The sequence below is a fragment of the Chiloscyllium punctatum genome, chromosome 37 (assembly GCF_047496795.1).
Source record: "Chiloscyllium punctatum isolate Juve2018m chromosome 37, sChiPun1.3, whole genome shotgun sequence".
Lineage (NCBI taxonomy): Eukaryota > Metazoa > Chordata > Chondrichthyes > Orectolobiformes > Hemiscylliidae > Chiloscyllium > Chiloscyllium punctatum.
In genome coordinates this window covers 19,866,867-19,879,648 of record NC_092775.1, presented here as the reverse complement: position 1 = coordinate 19,879,648, position 12,782 = coordinate 19,866,867, and the positions used below count along the sequence as shown (strand labels likewise).

The 12,782-nt window shown below is 38.4% G+C and overlaps 1 protein-coding gene across 4 annotated transcripts in view; it reads right to left on the bottom strand.

The window, feature by feature from the left end:
• Positions 1-2,257: 2,257 nt before the first annotated feature.
• Positions 2,258-12,782, bottom strand: part of LOC140462916 (calcium-responsive transactivator-like) — a 124,773-nt gene continuing 114,248 nt past the window's right edge. For all 4 annotated transcript variants that reach the window (XM_072556397.1, XM_072556399.1, XM_072556398.1 and 1 more), the window contains one exon: positions 2,258-6,092. In XM_072556397.1, the coding sequence (XP_072412498.1) occupies positions 6,055-6,092 (38 nt within the window). In that variant the 3' untranslated portion in view covers positions 2,258-6,054. The remainder of the gene's footprint in view (positions 6,093-12,782) is intronic.

Genomic DNA, 12,782 nt, shown 5'->3' with positions numbered 1-12,782 from the left:
CCTAATGAAGGGCTTTTGCCCGAAACGTCAATTTTCCTGCTTCTCGGATGCAGCCTGACCTGATGTGCTTTTCCAGCACCACACTCTTGACTCTAATCTCCAGCATCTGCTGTCCTCACTTTCACCACAAACTTGAGGTTCACAACAACTGGTTCTTGCTGCTGTGGGTCATCTCACAGCATGACCAGATCGATCTTTCTCTGCTCACTTCCAAACAGTTTGGAAATGTTTGGTGAGCTCACACCAGCATGATGAGGATAATAGAGCTTATGGACCTTAATGGATGATGTGACTAACAATGTATCCCTTAAATTAAGAGTTAAGCATAGATAAAGAAATAAACAACAGAGAAGGGGTGAATTAGATCAAATCAGGAAGAAACAAAAAAAATTGAAATACGTGAAGACGACAAAAATTGTGGATAATGTAAATGTAACACCCAAGCAGAAATTGCTGGAAAAACTCAGCAGATCTGGCAGCATCTTTGAAGAGAAAGCAGAATTAGTATTTCAGGTTCAGTGACCCTTCTTCAGAATTTGAAGGGAATATTACATTAAGGGATGTGAAAAAGATAAAACAGGAAAAGTAAGTTTTTTTTTACATTGAGGGTTCTTAATCACAAGGTGAATTTATTACCTTACTTATTATTATCTTATTCATTATTCAAGGTGAAATTGGAGGAATTTGAATTGTTTAAAATGTGAAAATAGGTGTTTAATTAAAGATACTATCAATAATGAGAGGCTGGATAGGCTGGGACTTTTTTCCCCTGGAGCATCAGAGACTGAGGGATGACCTTGTAGAGATGTATAAAATCATGAGGGGCATCGATAAGGTGAATAGCCAAGTTCTTTTTCCAACGCTACGGGATGCCAAAACTAAACAGCATAAGTTTAAAGTGAGAAGGGAAAGATTTAAAAGAGATCTGAGGGGCAATTATTTTTGGTGGTGCATGTATGGAATGAGCTGCCAGTGGAAGTTGGAGAGGTGGGTACAATTATAACATTTAAAAACCATTTGGTTAGATACATGAAAAAGTAAGGTTGAGAGGAATATGGCCAAATGCTGGTGTGACAATGCTGTCACTTTAAAAAGTTATTTTGTCCTTGTTTTTTTTAAGAGATGTTGTAAAGACAGAGATGCTGAAGAGTCTAGGCTTAAGAGGCCTTTGGTTTTTTTTTATAAAACAGTTTAGTAATGAAAGGGGAGTGGGCAGTTTTCCCAGTTCAGGCTTCCTAGTTTTGTTTTAGCTGTCGCAATCACAACATATGTGAGTCCAGAAGAGTTGTAAGCTTCAGTAAAGAATTCCTCTGACTTTCTCTGAGATCACTCTCTGGATGTTGTTCCCTCCTGCCTGTAAGAATCTATGTTTGAATTTACCTTTTTGCCAAGGGGTGTGTTTTTGGAATGTTACTGTAATGGAACAGTTAATTAGTCAAGTTACTGTATTGGGTCAGTTAAGTTTTCCAATAGCTAAGTTACTCTAAATTTCACTTTCTTTTGTTCATGTTTCAACTGTTGTGTTTAAATAAATTTTGTTTTGCTTTAGGTTTGACCAGTTGCATCACACCTGGAACACCCACTTCACATCAACCTTTAAATTAAGAAAAAAAATTAGGGTCTGGGCTACCTTCTTAAAATATTTTGAGGGGGGTCTGGCCTGGTCCATAACAGAGCCAAATGGAAGTGGTTCAGTTTAGGATACCTGGTCAGCATGTATATGTTGAATCGAGGGGTTTGTTTCCAGGCTGTGTGATTCTATAATTGTTTTTATTAGTTAAGTCAAGTAAGTGTACTGATCCAGTAAGTTCTTAAAAATAAGAGCGAGGGTGAGAGTAACTTATCATTCCTGTGTGAAAAACAGTGGAATGGCATAGATGTACCTAAAGCAGCTGGAATGCAACTGCTCAAGAAGGATGCTTATGACCAGCTTCTCAAGGGAGTTAGAGATGAGCAACAAACATTGCCCAAAGGTTCACATCCTATGAATTAATTTAGAAAAATCCAACACAACCTTTCAAGGTTCTTACCTCAAAATGTATTGTCCAATTCCCAAACTTGCTTGCCAATTCATATATTAATAATTGCATTTGCTGTTGACATGTTTCTAACTTATCAAATCACTCAAGCTGGCATTAATTCTTCAGATGCCAAAAACCCAAGACCATGGATTTCCAAAAGATAATTCAAAAAACAAACTGTGCAGATCAAACGTAGATCAGTGATACCCCCAAATCCAACTGAATGTACAAACATAAATTTTCTAAATAATTTTATTGCAAACTCAAATCTACATTACTACAAACAAATGTTTTGGCATGATCAAGGTGTGACAGTATTTTATACATTGACATTTTACAACAATTTTATATTGTTAAGGTATAGTATTTATTTTTATTGTGGTAGCCATAATTTCTTTATGGAAGGCAGCTTGCACACATGCTATATTAATACACAGACCTCATCTATGCCAATTTACAATTGTAAGAGTAACCTTATACAGCAGAATTTATTTAGCAAATTTCTTTTGTTCAATTTCATCTTCAAGGCTAACCAAGTACTGAGATGCACACATATATCTCAAAACAAGGAACTCCAACTTTGTACAGATCTTAGGCAAGGCCATATATGGAATGTGTGCAGTATACAGTACCATGTCTGTAAAATGAAAAAAAAGTTTCAAGAGGAGCAATAAGAATGATTCTGGGATTTAAGAATTGAAATTGTAAACAACCAGTTATGGAGGTGAACTTTTATTAGAGAGAAGAACACGGCAGCCATAGTTCCTACTTGGAATTAATTAGAATGAATTCACTGTACCACAAGATTATGTACAATTATATTTTGAAGATAGATAATAAACTGAAGTTTTCAAACACTTTCTGTCAGGATGTGAGTGATAACAGAAACCTGTTGTGCAATGACAAGTGATTCACCACCAAAGGCATTGCAACATTTTATTCTGCAAAATGAAAGAGAGACCATTAGATTTCTCAGTGCATCATTTGTTTCAGAAAATAATTGTACATTTCCCCACACCATAAAATGTTGATTTTTTTTTTCATATTTAAGTGGAGATTATACAAATATCCACCGTTTAGAATGCTTGACCTTGTTAATTATGTTTTAATTTAGCCTCTGGAAGAGGGTAACTTTGGAAAAGCAGTAGTTATTGCTCACCCTTAGTTGTTCTGAGGTTTTGTGAGTCAATCATATGGAACAGCCACAGATAGGGGTTAAAGCTTCCCTTGAATGAAGTACATTAATGAAGCAGTCAGATTTTTTAAATGACAAACTAGCAGTTCTTCCTGGCACTGGTCAAATTGCTTGAGTGATATGATTCAATTTCAGGATTTGTCATTTTGGAACCTTAAACATCATTCAACAAAACCAAAAGGATTTCTTGGCACAGGTTAGTTAAGAACATATCAAGAACAAACATATTTCAGAATTAGCATCTTTGGGAGTATTGGGTAAATACTGTGAATGTTTACCACTGCAGCCTGGAATATCTAGTCTGCTACACACAAAACGGTTATCCTTGAATCATTACATGCTTTCAGGACGTTAACTGGTGTAATAGAAAACTACCATTAAAATTAATAATAATCCACTCCAATTCCTTGCTTTCTGCAGAGTTTTTCAAGCCTCACCGCCGTATAGAAAGCTAGCCAATTACCACTTCATAATTTTGAGTCACTATTGACAGGTGCCTTGTTTGCAAAGAAGGATAATGCAAACAACTCTATTTGATGGATGTCTGCATGTGAACAGCACGTTAAAAATAGAATTAACTCAGTGATTTATTAGATTTCTTTTAAAATTAGAATGTAACAACTTTTAAGTAGCAACATAAAATGTCTAGTACAGGCAAGACAATTCAACTCACTTGTACTTACAACAACTTCAACTTCTTTTCTTCACTAAATTCAAATAGCAGTTGCCTCCATTAATAGAGATGCACACACATTTATCTAAAAACACTAAATGTTGAGTAATGATGAGAAGATAAGACTTAACATATAACATTACAACAAGTTTCATCGAAAAATTCAGTATACTAAAATCTCAAGTTTTTTGTTTCTTGAAAACAAGCAGATGATTGTCACAGTACAATCTGTATTTTAGCTATTTGGCTGTTTAACAGCAAAACCAAAAAAAAAATTGGCAAATGAAATGCAAAATGTTCATGTGATTGTACACAAATACAAATCTTACAGCAAACTGTATAACCATCAGTGCTCAATAAATTACGTGTCCTTACATTCCCACATTGTTCAAGCTGGTGCACTCTGGAATGTTTTTAATATTTACACAAAATGGTTGACTTTGGACTGTGTGTTTTAGAATCTTTTCCTGAACAATGTTTAGAACAAGAACACACTTTTCTGGTTAAATTGGTAATCAATAATGAATGTAAATGTAACACATTTATTGTAATACTTCTGAAACTGTACTCCAACTGTTCCCAATATATCCCCACCCCTCCAACATTCATGAGGTTTCCTGAACCCTACAGTTTGGTAAATAGCATGGCCCAGTTTACAGTTTTCTTTATAATTGTTGCCAACACTTCTCTGTTATAAGCACAAGTAGACCTTTGCTCAAATTAGTGTGGACTGGTTAATAGTTGTAGCCCACTGTGCCTAAAGGCCTGCAAGCAAATTATAGAACTCATACAGACAGCATTCAAAATTGAGCTCAAGCTGGTGGTCTTCTGATGGAAGACACTCAGTGTTGTAACCATTTGGCCACCATACCATCTGTAACAAGGCTTTGTTTCTAATCTAAAAATACTGCCATCCTTAGATCTGTACTAAGTCCTAACAGCTACTGAATGAAGACAAGTTGCTAGAAAGGTAAACTACAAAAACATAAAGTATATCAAAATTGATTCCTATCTATTGAACAATTCCTGCAAAATGACTGTAAGCATTAGAACTAGTTTTAGAGCTTAAAAGTAGAAGTCACTATGGGCTCATAGATATTATCTGTTTATAATGACATACAATATTTTCAATACTCAGTTATGTAACAATTGCACTCATAAATACAAAGTTATTAGATACAACTGTTTCTGGTGGTACTTTTAAAAATCATTTTTGAGGAAACATTTTGCAGACACTAAATTAGAACAAAAGAATTGCTTTTCTATTATTAACATTATTTCACATACACATCACTCTCATTATGAGCACAATAAAAAAACTGTGAAAGTGTACCACTAGTCAAAACTTACATATTTTCCTTTGGATGGCCCCATTATTATCAAGCCCATATAACTCTCCAAGTATTGATCTCTATACCATTTTCACCTGATTCAAGTGATAGTCGTACATACCCAACATTACATTTGTTCAAAAAGATGGTGAGGAATTATGGGTATCAATCTGTGGACAAGCACTAAGAATTAACATAGAATTGACTGCCTCCCTTATAGAAATCAAATGCACCACAGCAACTACCTCTGACAATTAAATCCTCACTTGGATGTAATTTACCTATGCTTTAGGGTCAGGTGACAACATAATTCCTCAATATGCAACTTTACATATTTCATTCCCATTCGATCTTAATGAAAACACAAGTGAAATTTTAGTGACCTTTATCCAATACTTGGTTGCTGCATTTAATATGGAAGAAAAAAAACTTAGTGCAAAGTTTAGTATAAACACACAGGTGCGTAAATCCACAGGGCAATTCACTGCTTTAGAGAGCACCCATAACTTATAAAACCAACCATCTTGTGTTTCCATGGTGGAAGTGCACTAGTATTAGGTTGCAATCCTATTAACAAACAGATGCAGTTGTACAACAGTGCAACAGTTTAAAACGTACAATATTCACAGCACCAAGTCTAAAACTAATACGCATTGGCTTGTCATCGGTAGTGCAATGTTACTATTCACCATGAAAAGAATGAAAATTTCTACAACATCCAGAAGCTGCTTTGAGCTACCTCTCAAAAATGAAATATGACAGTCCATGCTTCATTTTAGTCTGTAAAAATCAATGAAGGATGTTGTGCATACATGACTGTTTCAGAGATGGCAATCAGCTGTTTCCTATTGCTGGTAGTTTCCGTACTGTGCCTGCAAGAGAAAAAAAAATCTAGCATCAATAAATTAATAAAACTGGTGAAAAGAAAACTGATACACAGATTTTAAATGAAGTACTTTTGAAACTGCCATATTTGTCACTTAAAGTTGCATTTTTGCTGTATATTTCACAACTTGGTTGACCACTCACTTTAACATAAAGATCAGCAAGTCACTGACAAAAACCAAAGCTTATATTTCTGGAGATTTTTCTGATACCTATCAAATACTTTCTTTCTAGGTATAAAGCCTAAACCTCAAAATCTACTAAGCACAAAGAAAAAATAAAAGTGTGCAGAATTAGCAAAAGTCTCTTTAGTTCATCTAACGCCAAATCCCTACCACTGTCTTCCCCAACCCCCACCCCTCGGCTAAGATTAATCCTATACTATGATATTACTTAAACCTCTGAAATATATTTTAAAAACTACATTACATGCAAATCTGTCATAAATCACTGAATAGCATGTTCTTTTCAAATTAATGTGGGTTTGGACCATTTCCGAGTCCTGACCTTGCACTTGAAGGCAATATCCTAATTGGCTGCTTCTGTGCCTACAATCCAACTAAGGTATGTCACCCTGTTCCTGAGGGAGCAGGCCTTATTGGTACTATCAGATGGCCTGTAAACTTGGAGAGACAGTGGCTTCACCTTCCCGAAGTCAACACTGCTGCTATAGGAGGGGGCATCTTGAGACACCCCCTAGAGACATTTCCATTCTGTAAAAATTAAGCATGGGCCACAGCTGCAGGGTCACTGTGTAGAGGAAAGCTTGTGGCTCCCGACCCTGACTGGGCCCCAGGAAATCACCTCCAAATACCTGTCATGCTTTGGCCTTAGTTGAGAGCTCATCCACAACTGAGAAAATGACATTGATATCCCCAATCTGTTTATTTCCATTTGCAATGCAGTTATCCGTCAAGGCAGAGGGCCGTGCCATTTCTATCCTGTGCCTGCCAAGATCAGCCAGACTTGGGAACTCATCAGCCACTGATCTGAAACTGAGCCATTCTAAAACCTTCTGATCTTACTGTCAAAGCTGCATCGGAGGGCCTGAGAAAATTCCATCTGGGCAAACGATGACAAACTCCTGCGTACGATAAATATGGTACTGAGGTTGACGAGGTTAAACAAGGACAGGATAATCTTTTTTTTAAAAAATCAAGTCAATGTTTCTGCTCATGATTCAATGGGAAATTGTATTTGTGCATGTTAGATGAGAACATAGGCTAGTGTAGCTGTGATCAGCCTTCCTCATCCTACCAATACTACCGCTGTCTGAGATACAGACAATAGCTTTACAGTTTCACTCTCACATTACAAGGTTCTTAACTAAAGATCCACTCCAGGGATTGTGCACAAAAATCAAGGCAGACTCCTAAGGGCAGAGTTGAGGGACTGCTGCACCATTTGGTCTGCTATATTTTATTGAGACACTAAACTGAGGCTCCATTTGACTGCTTGAGTGATGTAAATGATTAGGAGCAGGGGAGTTATCCCTGGTAACAGCTATCCTTCAATCAACATCACAGAAAACTAGATTATCTAGTCATTATTACATTGCTATTAATAGAAATCTGCAGTGCATATAGACTCCTGCATATCCTACATTGTAATGACCGATGATAATATAAAAAGTATTTCAATGGCTGTAAAACAGAGATGTTTGATAGTAAAGTAAAATATTTTGTTTGTGCTTTTCTCTCAGAAAAGTAATTCTCTCCTTTTTAATATTCTGCAAGGCTTGCCATTTATTGCTCGTCCCTAGCTCCTGTGAAGGTGGCCGTGCTGCTAGTTTCAGAACCATTGAAATCTTCTTTTTAGTCATTTGAAATAACTGAGTAGCTTAGTGGGCAACTTCAAAAGGATAAGTAAGTCCAAGATTTTCACCATATAGAGAGTAAATTAACCCTGGTGAAAATGCTGGAAGCAGGCAAGGAAATCTAAGATCTGCTGAATATTGAAGATGGTGGATGGGGTGCCAATCAAATGGAGTATCCTGGATGGTGTCAGAGTTCTTCAGTGTTATTGGAGCTACCCTCTTCCAGGGAAGTGGTGAATATTCCGTTACATTTATTGCTGTGTGATATAGATGAGGAACTATATCAAGATGCGTCACCTGCTGCAGAATACCCAGCCTTTGACCTTTGCTCTTGTGTCCACAGTATTTACATGACTGGCCCAGTTCAGTTTCTTGTCAATGGCAACCCCAAGATATTGATAGTTGGGATTCCATAATGGTAATGTTATTGAATATCAAGGGATAATAGTTAGATGCTTTCTTGCAGGGGACAGTCACTGCCTGCCTGGCATGTGCCTCACGCATAAATTACTTGCCTCTTATCAGTTCAGAAGTGTGGTGCTGGAAAAGCACAGCAGGTCAGAAAGCATCCGAGGAGCAGAAGAATCGATGTTTTGAGCAAGAGCCCTTCATCAGTTAGGCTCTTGATGCTTCCTGATGAAGGGCCCTTGCCCAAAACATCGATTCTCCTGCTACTCAGATGCTGCCGGACCTGCTGTGCTTTTCCAGCACCACACTCTCAACTTTGATCTCCAGCATCTGCAGTCCTCACTTTCTCCTCTTTTCAGTTCAAGCTTGGTGTTGTCCTTTCTTGTGGCATTTGGGCATGGACCGCTTCAGTACGTGAGGAGTCATGGATGGTGCTGAATGTTGTGCAGTCATCAGCGAACATGCCGACTTCTGATCTTATGATGGAGGGAAGTTCATTGATAAAGCAGCTGTAGATGGTTGGGACGAGGACTCTCCCCTGAGGAGCTCCTGTAGACATGTCCTGAGACTGGGATGATCAACCTCCTGCAACAACAACTTTTCTTTGTGCCAGGACTGACTCCAACCAGTGGAGTGTTTTCCACTGATTCCAATTCTGCTGTTGCTCCTTGATGCCACACTCAATCAAATGCTGCTTTGTTGTCAAGGGCATTCACTTTTGCCTCTCCGCTGGAATTTAGCTCTTTTGTTAATGTTTGAACCAAGGCTGTAATGAAGTCAGGAGCTGAATGGCCCTGACAGAACCCAAACTAGGCATCAGTGAGCAGGTTATTGTTGAGCAAATGTGACTTGATCTCACTGTCAACAACCTCTTCCATCACTTTGCTGATGACTGGTATGATGATTGGGAGACCAAAGCTGAAAAAAGCTGTAAAGGAACAGCCGAAGCTGTCAAGGAACTATCCAAACAAATGCATGGAGTTCAAAAAAGTGCTAGGTACTTCAGAGCTCCTGTTGCCAAAAATGATTATAGAATTTGTCCTGCATGACTGACTTTCCTCACTACAATTTTCACAAAAGGTGTATCAAGTCAGCATTTTGATGTGCATTTCCAACTGTGCATAGAATGAAGTTTGTTTATATAAGGGATTAAGCACTTACATAGTGTTAGTTTGCTTAAAGAATTTGAAGGAATTTCAATGTTTTGATATTTTTTGTATCAATGCAACTGTGTTTTTTAATTTTTTAAAATATTATCAATAGACACATGTGTTTGTTTTCTGTCAGCATGCCTCCTGAGGTATGCCCAAGATGGACATTTGTTGTCTTGCATACAGAAGGAAAAAGGATGGTGGGTGTGGTTGGATTATGAGTTGGCAGACAGCATATAAGCAGCGAGGGGGTTTAACGGGAACATAGAAAGCATAAGGAGCCATGTGAAATTTGTAAATGGACATAGTATAGCATGTGGGTATTTAATGTTTTTATTTAAACTTAAGGTCTCAGTAGCCAAGGCTACTGAATTACTAGTCCACTAAAAGTATTGCTATGCTACCATATCCCCAAAAGTAGATAACTTGAAAAGATACATTTTTTGATCTAACATTCGTGAAGTATTGCAACACAAATTTCTCACATGAACATTTCTAGCTTTCTTCCAGAGCATTGGTCCAATGAAAAATTCTTATAACAGAAAGTTTATACACTGTTGGCAGCTATTAGCACCAGAATTTTCTTTGATATAATTAGATACAATTGTGTGGCTTGTTGGGTCACTTTTGTACAGCTGATACTACCACATCCCTGTCAACCAATTCATAGTTTGAAATTGATCTTCCCCAGTTAAAACTTCCTGATTTCTGAAGAAGATGATTTCTAAACTGAAAGTACAGGCATATAATAACTTCTCACAGCTGATGGAAGACAATCAAAATCATGGCAACATGCAGCAAGTGTTGGTCGCTTGAGGAACTCTGGCTCTGAGTCGATGAACTGGAGCCTGAGCTTTAAACACTGCAACACATCAGGGAGGGAGAGAGTTACCTGGACGTTGTGTTTCAGGAGGCAGTCACACAGCCCTTAGATTAACTACTTCAAATTTGGTCAGTGGTCAGGGACAGGAGGGTGTGACTAGGAGTGAGTTAGGTAGAGGAATCCAGGAAGTAGTACTGAAGTAGTCCTTTGAGCATGCCTAACAGATTTGAGATTCTTGCTTCTTGTGTGGATGAGAATGAGGGCAATAAGGAGGATAAGCAAACTGACCGTGGCACAGGGAGCCATTCAAAAGGCAAAGATAAAAGAAATGCAGCTGTAATTGGGGACAATATAGTCGGGGAATAGACACCATTCTCAATGGACAGGATCAAGAATCTTGAAGGCTGTGTTGCTTGCCTGGGGCCTGGGTTCAGGATCTCATCTGGGATGCAGAGGAATTTGGAGTGGGAGGGAAAGATCCAGTTGTCATGGTCCACAAACAATATAGGTATAAAGAAGAAAGAGGTTCCGCTGAGGGAATGTGAGCAGCTAGGGGCTAAATTTAAAAGCAAAACTAAAAAAAGGTAATAATTTCATTGCTACCTCAGCCATAAGCTAACATGCACAGGGTCAACAAGATTAAACAGGTAAATGCGTGGCTTGAAGGTTTGTGTGGGACAAGTGCATTTAAATTCATGGGATATTGGCACCAGCACTAGGGAAGGAAGGAGCTGTTCCAATGGGATGGGCTTCATCTGAATTATGTTGGCATCAGAATCTTGGCGAATTGCTGACCTAGGGTTATAGGTAGGGTTTTAAACTTTAGAGTGGGAGGTGGGGAGTGGGGGTTGGGGGAGGGGGGAGGAGGAGGAATTCAATTCCGTGGAAACTAATAAAATTGAAGGGGAAGGCTTCGTAGGTTTGCTGGTTAGAGATGGGCTTGATTGCTTCCACAAAATCAAAGGAAGGGATGGAATGCGTGAATGTCATAGTGTATGTAGGAACCAAAAAAATGTGTAAGGATAATAGAACAAACTTAAAGGCTTTGTATCTTAATGCATGAAGGATTCAGAATATGGTAGAAGAACTGATCGTACAACTCAAGGTAATTCAAGGTCACAAGGACTTTAAACTAGTTAAAATTTGGGAAGACTCTACAGAACCTATTAAAGTTTTCAGAACAAGTAATAGGACAGACTGCAATCTGACTTGAGGGGCAGCAGAAAAAGGGAATCTATGAGAAAGGGGTTGGTCAATAGAGTACTGAGGGTGTTGTGTTTATATGTATGCAGTATATGAAACAAGATAAATGGAGTTTGTAGCACAGATTGAAATTGCCGGGTATGATGTTGTGCGGACAAGATGTGGCTGCAAGAGATTCAGGGCTGGGAACTAAATATCCAAGGACAAATCCTATCAAAATGACAGGCAGATGGGAGGAGGGACGGGATTGCCTTGTTATTAAGAAATGAACTTAAATCACTGGCAAGAAGTGATATAGGGTTGGGAAGGCGTAGAATCTTTGTGGATAGAGTTGATGAACCGTAAACAAAAAAAGACCCTGACGTGAGTTATGGAGGCCTCCTAGCAGAGGTCAGGATGTGTGAGGCAAAAATAACATCAGGGGACAGAAATTACATCACCATTAGATGGCTATTACAATGACTTCAACATGCAGGTGTTCAGGGAAAATCAGGTTGGTAGCCAAGAAAATGAATTCGTAGAATTCTACAAGATGGTTTTGTTTGGAGCAGCTTGTGGTACAGCCCACCAGTGAATTGATGATGTTGGATTTGGTGATGTCTAATGAGGCAAACTTGATTACGGAACTTAAGGTGAAGGAACCTCTGGTGCCAGTGACGATAATATGATAGAATTCACCCTGCAGTTTGAAAGAGAGAGGTCTGATGTAATTATAATTGTATAACATAACAAAGGTTAACTACAAAGACATGAGGAAAGAGCTGGCAAAAGGTGATTGGAATGGGATACAAGCAGTGTAGGCGATGGAATGGCAATGGCAAGAGTTTCTGGGGGTACAGCAGAAATTCACCCAAGGAAGAAGAAATATTTTAAGGGGAGGATGAGGTAACTTTGGCTGACAAAGGAAGTCAGGGACAGCATAAAAGCAAAACAGAAGCATACAATGTGGTGAAGATTAGTGTGAAGCCAGAAGATTGGGAAGCCTTTAAAAACCAGCATAAACTAATAAAGCTGTAAGAAGGCAGAAGATGAAACATGAGGGTAAGTTAGCTAATAATATACAAGACGATTGCAAGAGTTTTTGTTTAGATATATGAAGAGCGAAGCATGAGTAGACATTGGACTGCTGGAAAATGAGACTGGAGAAGTAGCAATGCAAAACAAAGAAATGGCAGAGGAACTGACTAGGTAGTTGTATCAGTTTTCACGGTGGAAGGCACCAGTCGCATATTAGCACTTCAAGAGAGTCAGGGGGCACCTTGTGAAAAGCCTTCTG